Source organism: Salvelinus namaycush, chromosome 35, assembly GCF_016432855.1.
Source record: "Salvelinus namaycush isolate Seneca chromosome 35, SaNama_1.0, whole genome shotgun sequence".
Classification (NCBI taxonomy): domain Eukaryota; kingdom Metazoa; phylum Chordata; class Actinopteri; order Salmoniformes; family Salmonidae; genus Salvelinus; species Salvelinus namaycush.
In genome coordinates this window covers 7,890,708-7,912,144 of record NC_052341.1, presented here as the reverse complement: position 1 = coordinate 7,912,144, position 21,437 = coordinate 7,890,708, and the positions used below count along the sequence as shown (strand labels likewise).

The window sequence follows — 21,437 nt, the reverse complement described above, 5'->3', positions numbered from 1 at the left end:
ATTCTTCTGTCGTAGTTCTAAACAATTTATCATCTAGTAGGCTTTGATTAAATTTCCAATATCCTCGCCCACGTGGAAATTCTGTAAGAGTAATATATATGCCAATTATGTGATGGTCTGACCGCATTCTGTCCCCTATCAAACACTTTTTAACTTTTGGTGCCAGAGAGAATGATATAAGAAAGTAGTCAAGGCGACTAGCTTGATTAAGCCTCCGCCATGTATATCTCACTAGGTCAGGGTATTTAAGTCTCCATATATCCACTAATTCCAATATATCCATGACATTCCTGATTTCCTTAAGTGCCTGAGGGTGATAGTTTGTAGTGTGATTTCCTTTCCGGTCCATAGAGGTATTTACATTATATACTTTGAGACTGTCTGATAAAATGAGGTTGGTTTTCATAGACGGGTTGGTTGTTTAGCAACAAAACCGTTTTATGCGCGACTATGGGGCTAAACAGACAGGGTTGGTTTAGATTGTTGACAATTTAAATACATTTGCACAAATCAGCACTTGTCTCTCAAATACATTTTTACAATTGGTGGTTAGTTAGTGAATTTGAGTTAAAACTAAAATCAGTTAAAACACCTCAAAACAAGACATCAACAACAAGATAAAACTAGCTGAAAGGAGGCACCTACGATTCCTCACATGGCAGCTTCTTGTCATTGTTGCTAGCTGTCTGGCCGTCCAGAATCACAACAACACATGGACTTCTGCCGTAATGAAGCGTGGACATCGTTTTCCAGAAGTTGTCAGATACCTGTTTATTTGAAACAGGCCAAGGTCGAACAAGTGGACAGACAGCCTTTAGATTTAATTAGCTATCTGTTCAAGACTTGGGGGACACTTAAAAAAATTAAATAAAATGTATGTCTGAGTTTGACCCCTCAGTCAATGAGTTATGAAACTAAAATGATATAGCTGACTTGACTTGCGGGCTACAGCACTTATACTGATGTTATGTTGACTTTCAACATACACCCACAAGGATACCGTCTAAGAAAGTAATTGTTTCATACATTCTTAACCTGAGCTTTTTACCTCAACATGGTGCAGATGTACTGTATGGGTTATTTCATGCGTTCTGCACGGTTCTTCTTAACAGTAAAGTCAGATACTCTGCAGTGTGATTTGCTATAGGAATTATGGGGCTGCTGGCAGTAAGAACATAATGTAGCTTAAGCTCTAGAATCAGCACAAGCTGTGGCTGTCTGTTCAAAGATCAGCTCTCGTCTGTCTCAGGTCTGTGCTTTTGGTTAAATGCATGCTTCAGACAAAGTTTTTGAAATGTATTTTGTATCAAGGACAAAATGTCATGATGTGAAACGGAACAAATTTGCTTATTGACAACCCCCTCCCTCAAAGAAAAAAGACAGTGGTCGGTAATGCACTGTAGATCCAAAGTACCCCAATCTTTCTCACTCAACGTCAACAAAACAATGGAGATGATCGTGGACTTCAGGAAACAGCAGAGGGAGCACCCCCCCTATCCACATCGAAGGGACAGCAGTGGAGAAAGTGGAACGTTTTTGAAGTTCCTCGGCGTACACATCAACGACAAACTCAAATAGTCCACCCACACAGACATTGTGGTGAAGAATGCGCAACACTGCATCTTCAACCTCAGGAGGCTGAAGAAATGTGGCTTGTCACCCAAAACCCTGACTAACTTTTACAGATCCACAATCGAGAGCATCCTGTCGGGCTGTACGGCAACTGCTTCGCCCTCAACCGCAAGGCTCTCCAGAGGGTGGTGCGGTCTGCACAACACATCACTGGGGGCAAACTACCTGCCCTCCATGACACCTATAGCACCCCGATGTCACAGGAAGGCAAAAAAGATCATCAAGGACAACAACAACCCGATCCACTGCCTGTTCACACCGCTACCATCCAAAAGGCGAGGTCAGTACAGGTGCATCGAAGCTGGGACCGAGAGACTGAAGAACATCTTCTGTCTCAAGGCCATCAGACTGCTAAACACCTATCACTAACTCCAAGAGGCTGCTGCCTACATGGAGACTCAATCACTGGCCACTTTAACAAATGGATCACTAGTCACTTTAAACAATGCCACTTTAATAATGTTTACGTATCTTACATTACTCATATCACATGTATATAGTGTATTTTATACCATCTATTGCACCTTGCCTATGCTGCTTGGCCATCGCTCATCCATATATTTATATGTACATATTCTCATTCACCCCTTTAGATTTGTGTGTATTAGGTAGTTGTTGGGGAATTGTTAGATTACTTGTTAGATATTACTGTACAGTCAGAACCAGAAGCACATGCATTTCGCTACACTTGTTTTAACATCTGCTAACCATGTGTATGTGACAAATACAATTTGATTTGACATTGAACTAGTGCTTGCTAAAGCAAGGTCATCTTCCCCAAGGCTGTAGTTCAAGACTCTATTTCCCATCTCTGACTCTGAATCTCCTTGTGTTTGCAGTTCTTGGGCGTGATCATTAGCTGGCTCTACATCACACGAGTAGAGGATGCCATTGCTGAGTATGGTAACTACCAGGATGGACTGCTGGACGCAGGAGACAGTGATGGCTTCAGGGAACCCAAGAAGCAGAGCAGAATGGCCAAATGTTGCAGGTGCATGCCAGAGATCGACTGAGCGTGCCTCATGTTATCTAATTAGCCTAAAACACTGCTGTGCCTGCCTCAGCCTTCCAACACACTGGAGCTATCAGCTCCAGTTTTACAACCACTGTTCAGAGATCTTTTAGTGTGTCTTTTTGGTTCTATTCAGGGATTTTTTTTTTTTCAGGGGTTCATTTATTAAGGTTTTATTAGGATGGAAGGGTATACATACCAGTGTGTGCCTGTAAAAAAATACAGCGCTTTTTATTATTATTATTTTTTCCTCCTCCTGAAGTGTCGATTTTTTTATATATAGATTTACAGCAAAAACATTTAACATTTTCTGTCATACTAAATACAAATATGTAGCTCACTAGCCAGCCCCTCATAGGAATTCCAGTATTTCAATCATTATTACCTCAGACTCCTGTATTGATGCCAATCAATTAAATGGGACATTTTTAGCTGTTCAAAGAGATGTTTTCTATGGTGAATTTTATGGAGGGTACCTACCTTCATTTTCATAATCATTGGAGATGTCATGGGTTCAACACATTAAAGGATTAGTTCGGGATTTTGGCAATGAGGCCCTCCATCTACTTCCCCAGAGTCCGATTAACTCGTGGATACCATTTGTATGTACCTGCGTGCAGTTTTAAGGAAGTTATGCATTAGCACAATTGTTTTCTAGCGTTAGCGCAATGACGATGCTAGCTGTTCGCGTAAACTTCCAGTCATTGCGCTAACGTTAATTAGCCTTGGCTCGCGAAACTACCTTTTAACGTCCTTTTATACTGGACTTCCACGAGTTCATCTGACTCTGGGGAAGTAAATAAAGGGCCTCTGCTAAAACCACGAACTATCCCTTTAATGGTTTAGGTGAGTAAAAATCTAATTAACTTACAGTAAGTTTATGGTCAGTCACACAATGTGGCTTCATTTGAGTTAGGAATACCAACGTTGTTAATGATGTACAGCATACACATGGTCTGTTGCCCACATTTTATTATGATTTTGTACTGTTAAATGGTTTGGAAGCTATGTTTTATGGCTTTGCTCAGTCAGTGACATTTACCTGTTGTGGGATCTGCTAGTGAGCCTCTTAAGCTCTTCGCAGAGCAGCATCATGTCCCTGGTCTTCCTGCCAATGATTGTATACAGTATGAGTCAAAAGTTTGGACACACCTACTCATTCCAGGGTTTTTCTTAATTTTTTACTATTTTCTACATCATAGAATAATAGTGAAGACATCAACTATGAAATAATATATGGAATCATGTAGTAACCAAAAAAGTTTTAAACAAATCAAAATATGTTTTATATTTGAGATTCTTCAAAGTACCTTTGCCTTGTTGACAGCTCTGCACACTCTTGGCATTCTCCCAACCAGCCTCATGAGGTAGTCACCTGGAATGCATTTTAATTAACAGGTGTTCCTTGTTAAAAGTTAATTTGTGGACTTTCTTTCCTTCTTAATGCGTTTGAGCCAATCAGTTGTGTTGTGACAAGGTACGGGTGGTATGCAGAAGATATCCCTATTTGGTAAAAGACCAAGTCCATATTATGGCAAGAACAGCTCAAATAAGCAAAGAGAAATGACAGTCCATCATCAATTTAAGACACGAAGCTCAGTCAATGCGGAAAATGTCAAGAACTTTGAATGTTTCTTCAAGTGCAGTCGCAAAAACCAAGCGCTGTGATGAAACGGGCTCTCATAAGGACCGCCACAGGAAAAGAAGACCCAGAGTTACCTCTGCTGCAGAGAATGTTTATTAGAGTTACCAGCATCAAAAATTGCAGCCCAAATAAATGCTTCACAGAGTTCAAGTAACAGACACGTCTCAACATCAACTGTTCAGAGGAGACTGTGAATCAAGCCTTCACGGTCGAATTGCTGCAAATAAACCACTACTAAAGGACACCAATAATAAGAAGAGACTTGCTTGGGACAAGAAACATGAGCAATGGACATTATACCAGTGGAAATCTGTCCTTTTAGTCTGATGACTCCAAATTTGAGTTTTTTTTTGTTTCAACCGCCGTGTCTTTGTGAGACGCAGATGAGGTGAACAGATCATCTCCGCATGTGTGGTTCCCACCGTGAAGCATGGAGGAGGATGTGTGATGGTGCTTTGCTGGTGACTCAGTGATTTATTTAAAATTCAAGGCACACTTAACGAGCATGGCTACCACAGCATTCTGCAGCGATACACCATTCCATCTGGTTTTGGCTTAGTGGAACTATCATTTGTTTTTCAACAAGACAATGACCCAACACACATCCAGGCTGTGTAAAGGCTATTTGACCAAGAAGGAGAGTGATGGAGTGCTGCATCAGATGACCTGGCCTCCACAATCACCCGACCTGAACCCAATTGAGATGGTTTGGAATGAATTGGACCGCAGAGTGAAGGAAAAGCAGCTAACAAGTGTTCAACATATGTGGGAACTACTTCACTGTTGGAAAAGCATTCCTCATGAAGCGGGTTGAGAGAATGCCAAGCGTGAGCAAAGCTGTCATCAAGACAAAGGGTGGCTACTTTGAAGAATCTCAAATATAAAATATATTTTGATTTGTATAACGCTTTTTGGTTACTACATGATTCCATATGTGTTATTTCATAGTTTTTTGAAGTCTTCACAAAACCCTTGAAATGAGTAGGTGTGTCCAAACTTTTGACTGGTACTGTTTGTCTGTTAAAAGCATGGTCGTATGGGATTGCATGCCTAGATTTAAAGGCTAACTGTTACATACTTATTCAGACCACAAGTGCCATCCGCAGCCTGTTTCCATGGAAAAGGACTAAGTGAGATGGTTCTCCTGAGACAGAACAATGAATGACTTCATATTTGAATCCATCCACACCAAATGGGAAGTCAAACAAATGTTCAACTTATTTTCAAACTAATTTTTGACTCAAATTACATTATTTACATTATTACATTATTGATTATTTATTTGTCAAAAACTTTTAAGGTGCCATCAGATTTTTGTTTTTAGATCTTGCTTTGAAATCTTCTTACTGTTCAGTTGTGGTGGAGGTTATAAAGTTGTCTTTTTTTAACTTATGCTGTTTATTTTTTTGTGTGAGCTCACTGTAATACTTTTGAGCATTATATAGTGATCTGGTGAATGAATAAATCATATTTACAGTCCTGTTGAGCAGCCTCTGTAGTGGCGTTTTTCGTTGCTCTTCCTGTCCTGCTGGTTTGTCTGCCTATTCAGAGGGCGTCCGGCTGTGACACAAAATAGTTTACTCTTTCATGGAGCCCAGCCCAGCCAAAATAACCCTTGGTGTAATTGTTATTCTCTGTCCCACTACAAACCCATTACAGTCATCATGAGTATACTTTACCCTCTTCAACATTTTCAAACACCTTTCTAACACAAAACCCATATTAGTTTTTTTCCATGATGCCTTCAGTTTTTCTCAAGACAAATACTGATGCCCTGTGTACTGAGCCTTTTTTTATTGTTGTAGACATTCTTGCATGGTCTTTGTCATGACATCAAAGCACGTCCAGTACCCTCACTCTCTCTCCCTTGTCTTTCACTGTTCTTTATTTCTTTACCCTTCACTCACAATTAACATTGGAGGTAAAATGCTATGTACTGTTAGTGCTCCAAGGGGCAAATGGCCATACGTACAGATGAAACATCTAAATGACCATGAAGGACACCTAGAAAGTACTTTATAGCTTGTGATGACACTATTCAGCTCTTGACCCCTTAACGACAGGATAATTTCACTTGATATTTATGTGTGATAGCCTGTCATTATTTGGCCCTGCCAGCAACACTGCAAATTTAACAGCAAAATATTTCAAAATCAAAGTTTGTCACATGCGCTGAATACAACAGGTGTACACCTTACAGTGAAATGCTTACTTACAAGCCCTAACCAACAGTGCAATTTTTAAGTAAAAAATAGGTATTAGGTAAACAATATATAAGTAAAGAAATACAAAAGAAAAAGAAAACAGTAAAATGACAGTGAACATTTCTCATGTACAACATTTTTTTTGTCAGCTTTTGGATTTTGTACAACGGAGCATCTGGGGAAGTTCTATTTTAATCAGGTAAGTTCTGAAAATGGCCTGCAGCTAAAATCTGTACCCTTCTTTCCAGAGGAAGAATTGGGCCCTCAAGCTATCCTTCTGCTGTCACATTTGAGAGATACTCCTTGGGAATTGATTTTTTTTTTTCAGAAATGGTGCCCTGTGCCCACAGGATTTCTGTGGCACAACAAACAATTGTTATTTTGTTTACACCACAATCAAGGAGATGTCCTCTAAGGATGACACACACTCAATCATATTCAGCCTTGGTGTTTTCCAGATTACCAACAGAGTTTGTGGGAACAAATTGCTTGTTTTGTCTGCAGTTAAGTGGTTCTTAAAGTGGAAATTTGGTGCCTCTTTGGGGGTTGTTATAGATCTCAGACAACACTCATCCGCTCTGCTTCCCGGGGACTCCTATTCATCATTACGGTCTGTAGGACACCCATCCTCATCCCAACCACCACTGATATACTGATGGGCTTTCAGAGGACATCAAATGCATTGAGGACAAAAAGCATGTAGAATGACATCTAACATATTTATATAAGTATCCAATTGTGTGTCATACTACTGTAAATACCCAGTCATGTCTTGAAAAATAACATGTAAATGATTGGCTATAAATGAATGTGATATTTCTTATCAGGAGTTTTTTTTACCATTATTTAACTAGGCAAGTCAGTTAAGGAGAAATTCTTATTTACAATGACGGCCTACACCTGCCAAACCCGGACGACGCTGGGCCAATTGTGCGCCGCCCTATGGGACTCCCAATCACGACCGGTTGCGATACAGCTTGATATCCCCATGGTACTGCTGAGTTTTTCACTCAGTGGGGTGGAGTCATCGTATTTGTCATCTTTGTCTGATGATGTTGTACGTGCCCCAAAAGAGATATCTACATCTGTGGCAATGTTGCTATGGCTACTGTAAAACAAATAGTGGGAGGCTAATACTTCAAAGGATGCATGGATGGCAGAATGCCCATCACTTCACCCTCTACACATAATTGGACTAATGCCCATCACTTCCCATCTATGTACAGATGCGCACAAAACTGATTGGTTAACTCACTCATGCAACATTTATTTCTATTAGCAGTTAATTTATGTCCAAGGACATCAAGCACATCATCTGGTAGCCGAAAGATCCTTTTCAGTTTTCTTCGGTTTCTTCAGTTTCTCTGTGTTTGTCCAAGGCCCTTTATAGTACAATGCTACCAAATGTTATTATTGTAGAAGCTACGTATGATATTAAGACAAATGGCTCATTCAATTTGCCTTTTCAAAATGATGGTTTATCTGTCTGCCCTCCGTGCACAGTCTGTGTTCTACCTGGTTGCTGTGTTCTACCTGTGTCCTATTGTGGCATTCTACTTACTTGGGATAATACAATGCCCTTATCCCAGAGTCCACCTACTGTGTCTCTGTCCATAACGAACCTCCTTCACCTGGGACCAGGATCTCTCTCCATTACAACCCTCACTCGTCAGGGACCAGGATCTCTCTCCATTATAACCCTCACTCATCAGGGACCAGGATCTCTCTCCATAACAACCCTCACTCACCAGGGACCAGGATCTCCCTCCATAACAACCCTCACTCACCAGGGACCAGGATCTTTCTCCATTACAACCCTCACTCATCAGGGACCAGGATCTCTCTCCATAACAACCCTCCCTCACCAGGGACCAGGATCTCTCTCCATAACAACCCTCACTCACCAGGGACCAGGATCTCTCTCCATAACAACCCTCACTCACCAGGGACCAGGATCTCTCTCCATAACAACCCTCACTCACCAGGGACCAGGATCTCTCTCCATAACAACCCTCACTCACCAGGGACCAGGATCTCTCTCCATAACAACCCTCACTCATCAGGGACCAGGATCTCTCTCCATAACAACCCTCCCTCACCAGGGACCAGGATCTCTCTCCATAACAACCCTCACTCACCAGGGACCAGGATCTCTCTCCATAACAACCCTCCCTCACCAGGGACCAGGATCTCTCTCCATAACAACCCTCACTCACCAGGGACCAGGATCTCTCTCCATAACAACCCTCCCTCACCAGGGACCAGGATCTCTCTCCATAACAACCCTCACTCACCAGGGACCAGGATCTCTCTCCATAACAACTCTCCCTCACCAAGCACAAGGATCTCTTTCCATAACGACCCCCCTCACCAGGCACCAGGATGTGTGAGTCAACACCCATTTCAACCTATGGTCCTCCTGACACAGCTCACTCAAGGGGCCTCTTTCATATCTTCTGACACGAGGAGGGGACTGGGGAGATATTAGACCTGCAGGTAGGAAAAAGAGACTTATAACTTTGGTTTTCCACAAGATTGCTCTGTCCGATGGGGCTACTCTAGAGCAGTGGTTCTTGGGGACCCCAGACATTTGATAATGTTGTTGTAGCCCTGAACCAGCTACCCTGATTCACCTAATCAAGGGCTTGATGATTAGTTGACAAGTTGAATCAGGTGTGTTAGGTGTGGAATAGTTAACGGCTGGGGGTCCCCGAGAAGAGGTTTGAGAACGACTGCCCTAGAAGATGTGATTAACTCCATAGCATGTGGGATGAATCGTGTGATTAATAACACCTGCACTTGTCTTTTCTTACTAGCACTGACTCTATTGAGGAAAAATTTGACTTACTATGACTGAGATGGTGAGATCACACTGCAGTGGATAGCGGCCATTTTACAGGCTCCTGACCGATTCTGCTCTCTGCATTGTTGGGAGTGGCCCGTAAGTACGCATTTCACTGTTAGTCTACACTTGTTGTTTACAAAGCAAATGAAAAATAACATTTGATTTGATAGGTGGTTGTCTCACCCAGCTACCTTAAGATGCATGCACTAACTGTAAATTTATAAAATGTAATATAATGTGGATTCACTCGCTGTCCTCGCTCTAGCTTGCACTTTTGATTAAGCAGGACTCAAGTCACACTACTCGCTGTCCCAATGTCACCCCGGGATGCCAAGGACCGAGAGACGCGCCTTCTGTTTGCTTCACATTTGCTTGTCATGGCCCATACTGTTTGAACTGGGAGATTAAGAGGCATGACAAGTGTGGTTAAATTAGAATCGAGGGTCTGCATTTTGCTGTTTGATAAAACAGCGACAGACAACAGTGGAGACTAAAATGACCTTGAAAACCTAACAGGACTTAGATAACCACCTTTGGTTGATGATTGTGTTGGGTAATGCATCTCTTATCCCCCCACAACCAGAACATCAACTGTCACCCATCAAGAAATGGTGTTAGTTGTTCTAACTTATAGGAACCAATGTTTTTTTGTTTTTTTTACTCTGCAACTCTCTGTTGGCTTGGCACCCCGCTTGTGCCATCAAACCCCTGCAAGTCACCCAGAACGCCGCAGCCCGCTTGGTGCTCAACCTTCCCAAATTCTCCCATGACACCCTGGTCATTCTCACACTGCTGGCTTCCAGTCAAATCTTGCATCCACTACAAGACCATGGTGCTTGCCTACGGAGCAGACCCTCCGTACCTTCAGGCTATGCTCAAAACCTACACCCCAACCTGAGCAATCCGTTTTGTCACCTCTGGTCTCTTGTCCGTCCTGTGATTTGTGATTGTCTCACCTAGCTACAGTACTGAAGATGAATGCGTTGTATGTCGCTATGAATAACACCGTCTGCTAAATTACTGAAATGTTAATGTAACTCTGTAAATACAGTACCAGTCAAAAGTTTGGACACACCTACTCATTCAAGGGTTTTTCTACATTGTAGAATAATAGTGAAGACATCAAAACTATGAAATAACGCATACGGAGTAACCATGTAGTAACCAAAAAAGTGTTCAACAATTTTAAATATATTTGAGATTCTTCAAAGTAGCCACCCTTTGCCTTGATGACAGCTTTGCAAACTCTTGGCATTCTCTCAACCAGCTTCACCTGGAATGCTTTTCCAACAGTCTTGAAGGAGTTCCCACATATGCTGAACACTTGTTGGCTGCTTTTCCTTTACTCTGCGGTCCAACTCATCCCAAACCATCTCAATTGGGTTGAGGTTGGGTGATTGTGGAGTACTGTATATGTGAATGAAAGGCATGCAAAATGTTATCTGACAATAGAGTATTTGTTAATATACTTAGAAATTGTTTATTTGATCATGTTGTTTAATACGGTGATATGGTACCACTTATAGATTTTGGACCACGTCAGGTATAAACCACTCCGGTACCTAGAGTGCATTCGGAATGTATTCAGGTCCTTAACTTTTTCCACATTTTGTTACATTACAGCCTTATTCTAAAATGGATTAAATATTTTCCCCCCCTCAATCTACACACAATACCTCATAATGACAAAGCAAAAACAGATTTTTAGAAATGTTTGCAAATTTATTACAATAACAAAAATGGAAATATCACATTTACATAAGTATTCAGACCCTTTACTCAGTACTTTGTTGAAGCATCTTAGGCAGCGATTACAGCCTCGAGTCTTCTTGGGTATGACGCTACAAGCTTGGCACACCTGTATTTGGGGAGTTTCTCCTATTCTTCTCTGCAGATCTGCAGATCCTCTCAAGCTCTGTCAGGTTGAATGATATTGACAACTACTTTAATTACTTTTTCATTAGCAAGATAAGCAAACTTAGGGATGACATGCCAGCCACAAACGCTGACACTACACATCCAAGTATATCAGACCAAATTATGAAAGACAAGAATTGTACTTTTGAATTCCGTAAAGTCAGTGTGGAAAAGGTGAAAAAAGTATTGTTGTCTATCAACAATGACAAGCCACCGAGGTCTGACAATCTGGATGGAAAATTACTGAGGATAATAGCAGACAATATTGCCACTCCTATTTGTCACATCTTCAATTTAAGCCTACTAGAGAGTGTGTGCCCTCAGACCTGGAGGGAAGCTAAAGTCATTCCACTACCCAAGAATAGTAAAGCCCCCTTTACTGGCTCAAATAGCCGACCAATCAGCCTGTTACCAACCCTTAGTAAACTTCTGGAAAAAATGGTGTTTGACCAGATACAATGATATTTCACAGTAAACAAATTGACAACAGAATTTCAGCACACTTATAGGAAAGGACACTAAACAAGCACAGCACTTACACAAATGACTGATGATTGGCTGAGAGAAATTGATGATAAAATAGTTGTGGGGGCTGTCTTGTTAGACTTCAGTGCAGCTTTTGACATTATCGATCATTATAGTCTGCTGCTGGAAAAATGTATGTGTTATGGCTTTACACCCCCTGCTATAATGTGGATAAAGAGTTACTTGTCTAACAGAACACATAGGGTGTTCTTTAATGGAAGCCTCTCAAATATAATCAAGTTAGAATCAGGAATTCCCCAGGGTAGCTGTTTAGGCCCGTTGCTTTTTTCAATTTTTACTAATGACATGCCACTGACTTTGAGTGAAGCCAGAGTGTCTATGTATGCGGATGACTCAACACTATACACGTCAGCTACTACAGCTACTGAAATGACTGCAATACTCAACAAAGAGCTGCAGTTAGTTTCAGAGTGGGTGGCAAGTAATAAGTTAGCCCTAAATATTTCTAAAACTAAAAGCATTGTCTTTGGAACAAAACACTCACTAAACCCTAAACCTCAACTACATCTTGTAATAAATAATGTGGAAATTGAGCAAGTTGAGATGACTAAACTGTTTGGAGTAACCCTAGATTGTAAACTGTCATGATCAAAACATATTGATGCAGTAGTAGCTAAGATGGGGAGAAGTCTGTCTATAATAAAGTGATGCTCTGCCTTCTTAACAATACTATCAACAGGGCAGGTCCTACAGGCCCTAGTTTTGTCGCACCTTGACTACTGTTCAGTCGTGTGGTCAAGTGCCACATAAAAGGACTTAGGAAAATTGCAATTGGCTCACAGCTGGCCCTTGGATGTACACAGAGAGCTAATATTAATAATATACATGTCAATCTCTCCTGGCTGAAAGTGGAAGAGAGATTGACTTCATCACTACTTTTATTTATGAGAGGTATTGACATGTTGAATGCACCTAGCTGTCTGTCTAAACTACTGGCACACAGCTCGGACACCCATGCATACCCCACAAGACATGTCACAAGAGGTCTCTTCACACTCCCCAAGTCCAGAACAGACTATGGGAGGCACACAGTACTACATAGAGCCAACCCTATTCCACATCAAGTAACTGATGCAAGCAGTAAAATTAGATTTAAAAAACAGATAAAAACACCTTATGGAACAGAGGGACTGTGAAGCAACACAAACATTGGCACAGACACATGCATACACACACATATATACACACACACACACACACACACACACACACACACACACACACACACACACACACACACAATAACATACGCACTATACATACACATAGATTTAGTACTGTAGCTATGTGCTTTGGCAGCAGCTAATGGGGATCCATAATAAATACAAATACAAATGGGGAGCATCGCTGCGCAGCTATTTTCAGGTCTCTCCAGAGATGTTCAATCGGTTTCAAGCCCCGGGCTCTGGCTGGGCCACTCAAGGACATTCAGAGACTTGTCAACCCCTATTATTTCACATAATTTAATGTCTAAGGCTGTGTGCTTAGGGTCATTGCCCTGTTGGAAGGTGAACCTTCACCCTAGTCTGAGGTCCCGAGCAGGTTTTCATCAAGGATCTTTCTTTGCTCCGTTCATCTTTCCCTCGATCCTGACTAGTCTCCCAGTCCCTGCCGCTGAAAAGCATCCCCACATTTTTTAATTTAACCTTTATTTAAGGTTAAATAAGAAAGTTAAGAACAAATTCTTATTTAGAATGACGGCAGTGGGTTAACTGCCTTGTTCAGGGGCAGAACGACAGATTTTTACCTTGTCAGCTCGGGGATTCGATCTAGCAACCTTTCGGTTACTGGCCCAATGCTCTAACAACTAGGCTACCTGCCGCCCATCATGATGCTGCCACCATCATGCTTCACCATAGGGATGGTGCCAGGTTTCCTCCAGACGTGACGCTTGGCATTCAGGCCAAAGAATTCAATCTTGGTTTCATCAGACCAGAGAATCTTGTTTCTCATGGTCTGAGAGTCCTTTAGGTGCCTTTTGGCAAACTCCAAGCGGGCTGTAATCTGCATTTTACTGAGAAGTGGCTTCTGTTGGGCAACTACACTGTAAAGGCCTGATTGGTGGAGGGCTGCAGAGATGGTTGTCCCTCTGGTTCTCCCATCTCCACGGAGGAACTGGAGCTCTGTCAGAGTGACCACTGGGTTCTTGGTCACCTCCCTGACCAAGGCCGTTCCGATTGGCCGATTTGGCCGGACGGCCAGCTCTAGGAAGAGTCTTGGTGGTTCCAAACTTCTTCCATTTAAGAATGATGGAGGCCACTGTGTTCTTGAGGACCTTCAATGCTGCAGACCTTTTTAAGGTACCCTTCTCCAAATCTGTGCCTCGACACAATCCTGTCTCGGAGCTCAACGGATAATTCCTTTCACCTCATGACTTGGTTTTTGCTCTGACATGCACTCTCAACTGTGGGACCTTATATAGACAGGTGGGTGCGTTTCCAAATCATATCCAATCAATTGAATTTACCACAGGTGGACTCCAGTCAAGTTGTAGAAACATCTTAAGGATGATCAATGGAAACAGGATGCACCTGAGCTCAATTTCGAGTCTAATGGCAAAGTCTAAAATTGCAAAAATTTCCCCCAAAAATTAACTTTGTCATTATGGGGACTTGTGTGTAGATTGATGAGGACATTTATTTTTAATCAATTTTAGAATAAGGCTGTAACGTAACAAAATGTGGGAAAAGTCTAGGGGTCTGAATACTTTCCGACTGCACTGTATATTTGGCCTTGCGTTGTAGGTTAGTGTCCTGCTGAAAGGTGAATTCCTCCCAGTGTCTGGAGTTTTTTATATCGATTTTTTTTTATTTAACCTTTATTTAACTAGGCAAGTCAGTTAAGAACAAATTTTTATTTACAATGACGACCTACCAAAAGGCGCCTTTTGCCTTTTGGTAGGTCGTCATTGTAAATAAAAATTTGGGATTAAAAATAAATAACAATAAAATAAATACTGGACAAAACACACATCACAACAAGAGAGACAACACAACACTACATAAAGATAGACCTTAGACAACAACATAGCAAGGCAGCAACACATGACAAGACAGCATGGTAGCAACACAACATGACAACAACATGGAAGCAACACAACATGGCAGCAGCACAAAACGTGGTACAAACATTATTGGGCACAGACAAAAGCATGAAGGGCAAGAAGGTAGAGACAACAATACATCACGCAAAGCAGCCACAACTGTCAGTAAGAGTGTCCATGATTGAGTCTGAATGAAGAGATTGAGATAAAACAGACTGAAGCAGGTTTTCCTCTAGGATTTTGCCTGTGCTTGGCTCCATCCCGTTTATTTTTATCCTGAAAAACTCCCCAGTCTTTGCTGATGTCAACCATACCCATACCATGATGCAGCCAACACCATGCTTGAAAATAAGGAGGCTGTTACTCAATGATGTGGTGTGTTGGATTTGCCCTAAACATAAGGCTTTGCATTTAGGCCAAAAAGTGTATTCCTTTGCCATGTTTTTTGTAGTATCACTTAAGTGCATTGTTGCATACAGGATGCATGTTTTGGAATATTTAGATTCTATATATTTTGATGATTTTCACTCTGTCAATTAGGTCACTACCATGTTGTTGATCCATCCTCAGTTTTCTCCCATCACAGCCATTGGTCTCTGTAGCTGTTTTTTTAAATCACCAATGGCCTCATGGTGACATCCCTGAGCAGTTTCCTTCCTATCCTGCAGCTCAGTTCAGAAGGACAACTTTGTGTCTGGGTGGTTTAATACATCATCCACAGCATCATTATTAACTTGACCATGCTTAAATAGGTATTCAATATCGGATTTGTTTTTGTTACCCATCTACCAATCACTGCCTTTCTTTATGAGGCTTTCGCAAAGCTCCCTGGTCTTTGTAGTGGTATCTGTTCTTGAAATTCAATAGTTGACTGAGGGACCCTACAGATGTTGTGTGCATGGGGGACAGAGGAAGGAGTAGTCATTCAAAAATCATGTCAACCCCTATTATTTCACACAGAATGAGCCTATGTAACTTATTATGTAATTTGTAAAGCCAAATGTTCCTCCTGAACTAATTTAGGTTGCCTAAATTAAAAATACTATATTTGAGATATTACATTTTTATTAATTTCTAAAAAAAAAAAGAAAAGAAAAAAGTTGAATTTGCTTTACACTTTGACATTATGGACTATTTTGTATATATGAACAACAAAATCACAATAACGCAATGTGGAAAAAAATACAAGGTGGTTGAATACTTATGATACCCAAGTTGGCATATGTCTGGTGCCTTCTTAGCTGAAATAATGTTAAACATCAGCAGAATCAAGAGTATTTGTTTAAATAATCATCTTATAAAGGGCTCTATGGATACTGTTATACTAGCATTGTCTAACTCTCCGTAAAGCACAACTTTAAGACAAACCCCAGAGAGAGGGAGGATTACCAGTTTAATGTCTAAAAATGTGAATATAATGCATCACCACAATCACAAATATGAGCCTATTTTTCTACAGTATTGACGTCTTACACAGATAATCATGTCTGACAGAAGGGACATTTTGTTTTCCTTTCACACTGTATTGCCACTTGAATATGCACACCAAATCTGTCTATCTAAAGACCAATTACTGCACTCAGTGACATTTCCATATTTAGAGAGAATGGAGCGTGCTCAGAAATATAATGACTAAACCAATTGGGACCTAATGCTTAATACCAGCCACCAGTCTTCTTTTGTGTCCCTGTCTGAGCAATGCCATATGCACATAGTTATTGACCTTGGTGTAAAGTACTTCAGTAAAAATACTTTAAAGTACTACTTAAGTAGTTTTTGGGGGTATCTGTACTTTACTTTACTATTTATATTTTTGACAACTTTTACTTCTACATTCATAAAGAACATAGTGTACTTTTTACCCCATAAATTTTCCCTGACACCCAAAAGTACTCATTCTATTTTGAATGCTTAGAAGGACAGGAAATTGGTCCAATTCACACACTTATCAAGAGAACATCCCTGGTCATCCCTACTGCCGCTGATCTGGCGGACTCACTAAACACATATGCTTCGTTTGTAAATTAGGACTTTTTGGAGTGTGCCCCTGGCTTAAGAACAATAAAATGGTGCTGTCTGGTTTGCTTAATATAAGGAATTTGAAATTATTTATACTTTTACTTTTGATACTTAAGTAAATTTGAGCAATTACATTACATTTTTATACTTATGTATATTTAAAACCAAATGCTCTTAGACTTTTACTCCAGTAGTGTTTTACTGGGTGACTTTTACTTTTACTTGAGTCATTTTCAATTAAGGTATCTTTACTTTTACACAAGTATAGCAATTTTGTACTTTTCCCACAACTGGTTATTGACATGCACAAATTAGCATCTCCAAGACGTACACATGTCTGTGATGCCTCTTCACTTAACAAGATAGAAAAGGGTCTTATTAACAGCCGTCCTCTCAGGGGAAGACAAATATAGAGACACAAATACATTGCTGAGTTGTTACACTGATGGATGACCTTTTTTGTAAGATCAATGCTATTTTTATCTTACCAAAAGCCAGTTGTTGGAAAGTTGTTAACGATTGTGAGGCAATCAACCAGAGACCACTTCAAACTCAATCAAATATGATTTTGTGCAATTGAAGGGCTACAAAAAGGCATTTACCCTGACTTGAGCTTTTTTTGACTCTTTGTTCACACCCTAAGAGTTACACACGGTTGACTGTGTCTATAGGGAGACATCCCATGCTTATATAGTGCAGTATATTGATTGGTCAGTATACACTGTTCAGTACACTGACTGGCCGGCAGAACAGATGTTTGCTAGAAGATTCCTCGATTTTCCAACGGGTCCCAGCAATAGAATACCACTCAGAGGCCTTTTTGGTGCTAATAGATTACTAGATTACCCTCTCTGTTCATTTGCGACAGTGCATTTGTGGCCAAGGTAAAGATAGAGCCTGCAATACCTCTGGGTACAGCCAGCTGTGAGATGTAGGTACAAAATAAGAGACAGTAGGTTACGTTGAAATACTCAAACAGGTAGTTAAAGATGATCTTTCTCCTCATATGTCTTGGTGTGTGGTGAAATACTACTAAATATCCTCCCACTGGGGCTCAACAATGGCATACTTTTGTATGAGCTGCCCTCAAGCCTATAAAAACAATACCATATATGACCATCAATGGTATTGCTGCAGAAAGGCTTTGAGCACTTTGTTTCTTTTGCATCAAAAATGTGAATACTTTGTTCATGAATTATGTATTAGTACGATTAGCAGTGGCTTATATACAGTACCTCATTCCAATTACCAGGCTTCTGGGCTCTTCCATGGCAACGGTTGAAATGTCTCTGAATTGCTCTCATTTTTCTTATTATACAATTCAGAGACTTTTCAACCATTAAAGAGCCCTGTGTGTTGTGACAGTTACCTGATTTCCTTCCCTGATCATGGGGAGATTCTCAATCGGTTTTGCTAACTCCTCCGTCCTGATCATGGGTAGATTCTCAATCGGTTTTGCTAACTCCTCCGTCCTGATCATGGGTAGATTCTCAATCGGTTTTGCTAACTCCTCCGTCCTGATCATGGGTAGATTCTCAATCGGTTTTGCTAACTCCTCCGTCCTGATCATGGGGAGATTCTCAATCGGTTTTGCTAACTCCTCCGTCCTGATCATGGGTAGATTCTCAATCGGTTTTGCTAACTCCTCCGTCCTGATCATGGGTAGATTCTCAATCGGTTTTGCTAACTCCTCCATCCTGATCATGGTGATTGCTTTATCTTTCTCCTCATAGGGAGGCTCCCTGCCTTCCTGGTAATGACCTGCTGCTGACCTGCTCCATAGCCTTTATTGACTTGTTGACAGGTAACTGTCACGACACACAGGGTTTTATTGATCACTCAAGTATGGAAAGTCTTTATATCAATTACCCACCAGCCACCACCCTGGCCAAACGGCTACTAGTGTTATGTTGATGATCAAACATACAGAATGATAGTTACCTGAGGCACTAAAACTAAATACATGTTTCAAACACTGTGGTTTATGAATGGAGCAAAGGTTGGAATGAGTGACATCATGTTGGTGCCTGGCAGCTTTCTTTGAATAGGAACCACAAATAATTGTGTTTTCTTTCCACCATTCCTGTTTGGCCGCATGGTCAAAAATTACACTAAGATCTGTCCATTCCTTTTATGAATCCAAATTGAACAGATTCTCAATCTAATGGAGGGAGCTGGTACCATGACTCTTGCCTTGGGAGATACTGCCATCTTCTGGGTAGAATATAGAACATCATATGAGAAAATTGTATCTCTCGTGGACAGACTACACATTTGACTGATTACGTGAGATTTTAGTTCTGGATTACCCGAGATGATTGACAATTAAACATGACATCTTTACTGATAAGACAGTTGGATTACCATTTGAACATAAAACAGCAGTTTGTTATGTTGTATGTCATTCTAAATACTACAAATATATCACTAATTACTAAATAATGAATGGTCATTGGAAAGTAATATCCACATTAATATTTGATACATTTTTGTCACTGTGAATGATCACCGAAATACATCTTGGGTGATCAGATCATCTTGATATATCTTAATCTATGTATTCCATGCATTTTGCTAGTATGCATTCATACAAACAGAGGTGTCACCAGACGGAAGAGGAAGCGAGACATCCTACTCCCAAATGTTTTCTGATTCATATACAGCCACCCCGTTAAGCAGACCGGAACTGACCTTTTTTAACGGTAAACGGCCTGAGTGGGACATCTTAATTCATCCACCATCTTTGGTGTCACTCACTTAAACCACTTCCTGAATGTCTTTGCATACCATTTACTACACGAGGCCAGGGATTGGCCGGCCTGTGTAGGCTTGTTCCTCCCCATCAGCAGAACCATCCCTGCCCCTCCTCAAACAGGAGACTCCTCCTCCGCCCTCATCGACCCCTCTCATCTGCTGCCCGTATGTGTACTATGTGCTCCGAGTTGTTCCACTGGGCGACATTCCCTCTTCTCTGCCTGTGACTGACTGCAGAGGGATGAGGCTCCCTCAGTACCAAGGCCCAATGCAGCACACCCAACAGACCCCAACCCAGCCAGGCAAGATCTGGAGTTACTGAGTCAGTCTGAGCCCATCTGAAACAAGCCAAGCAGTGTGCTGCTGCTATTGTTGCTCTGCCTGAGGTAAGTCAGCACTATTTTCATCAGAGTCCAGACAGACAGTCCAGTGGTTCATTTAGTACTAGTGTATAATGTTAATTAGTCTATGTTCAGTGAACATTCTACAAGAGAACACAGAAGGGAGGATGTTACAGTGTAGAGTACATATCTCAGGGAGGATGTTATAGAATAGAATATATCTCTCAGGGAGAATGTTACCGTATAGAATATATATATATCTCAGGGAGAATGTTATAACGTAGATTATATCTCTCAGGGAGAATGTTATAATGTAGATTATATCTCTCAGGGAGGATGTTACAGTATAGACTATATATCTCAGGGAGGATGTTACAGAGTGTAGAGGACATATTTCAGGCCATGTGTAACTGGTAGACAGGGAGGGTGCCGCAGGAAATCAGAGTCATATGATAGTGCAGCACTGACTGGCAAATCAGCAGGAAAACAGCAGAAACGTTACTGACACTGTCAGTGGACACAATGGACTCCACAGTCCTGGTTCCTGCTTGCTTCTGAAAATATAACAAGGCTGTTCCGCCTGTAGAATTAGGAAATGGAATAGGCAAGTTAATAGAATCTGTATGGTTCCACGGAACAATGTTCAGCTTATTTAGTTAATGGATCCAAGACCAACATATTTATAATCATATTGCTCGGCTTTATTACATTGTTTATCATTTTGTTTATCTCTCTCCATGAGCTCATGACATGCTGTGTTATGGTCCAGATTCAAAACTAAGGACAATAAAGTGCACATTATACTGCGTCAGAATATTCCTGTTTTATGTTGGTTTGTGACCAACTGACACTGTGTGGGCCTCAGTTGGCCCTCGGGCACATAAATCAGTTATTTCCCCTTCAATTTTGTGATTTTGGTTTTGCATGAATTATAATTTACATTTCACAGTCATTATTCTCTCATGGGGAGAATGTGTGATGTTTTTTCTAAGGCTGTTGTTGGCATCCCTGTATTTGTGTAACACTTCGACTTCTCTCTTCTCTTACTGCCGACTAAATAGTTGTTTGTCCAGGTCCCAGGACCATCTTGGGTTGAAGTGATCTTCACCATGTATTCCCCTCAGAGTTTACATCGCTGGGGCATCACTCATACTGAGAGCATGGAGCGACTTGCATACAGTCAAGGTAAACAAAAGCAGATAGCCTATAATTTCTTCTCAATCATATTGTGGTACAATTGGCTACACCACTCTTTTTTTAACTGAGTATTACAGACACAGACTTGGAAAAACTGGAATCCTACTGAAAGGCTCCATTGAATTATGAAAACTATCAATTTCAGATCATTTATTAACTTTAGAGGGACATGCATCAAGTTTATCTAGTGACCATTTTTTTAATTCATTACTTAGTAAGATTATTCATTTCTGTGAACTTTTAATGACAAGAAATATTAATGTCTGATCAACACTTCTATTT

General features: G+C 40.9%; 1 protein-coding gene across 1 annotated transcript in view; it reads left to right on the top strand.

Moving 5' to 3' along the window:
* The window catches only part of LOC120029755 (tetraspanin-15-like), a 34,789-nt gene extending 30,949 nt beyond the window's left edge, over window positions 1-3,840 (top strand). The window contains exon 8 of the mRNA XM_038975024.1: window positions 2,472-3,840. Coding sequence (XP_038830952.1) covers window positions 2,472-2,645 — 174 coding nt within the window. The 3' untranslated portion in view covers window positions 2,646-3,840. The remainder of the gene's footprint in view (window positions 1-2,471) is intronic.
* Window positions 3,841-21,437: the final 17,597 nt, after the last annotated feature.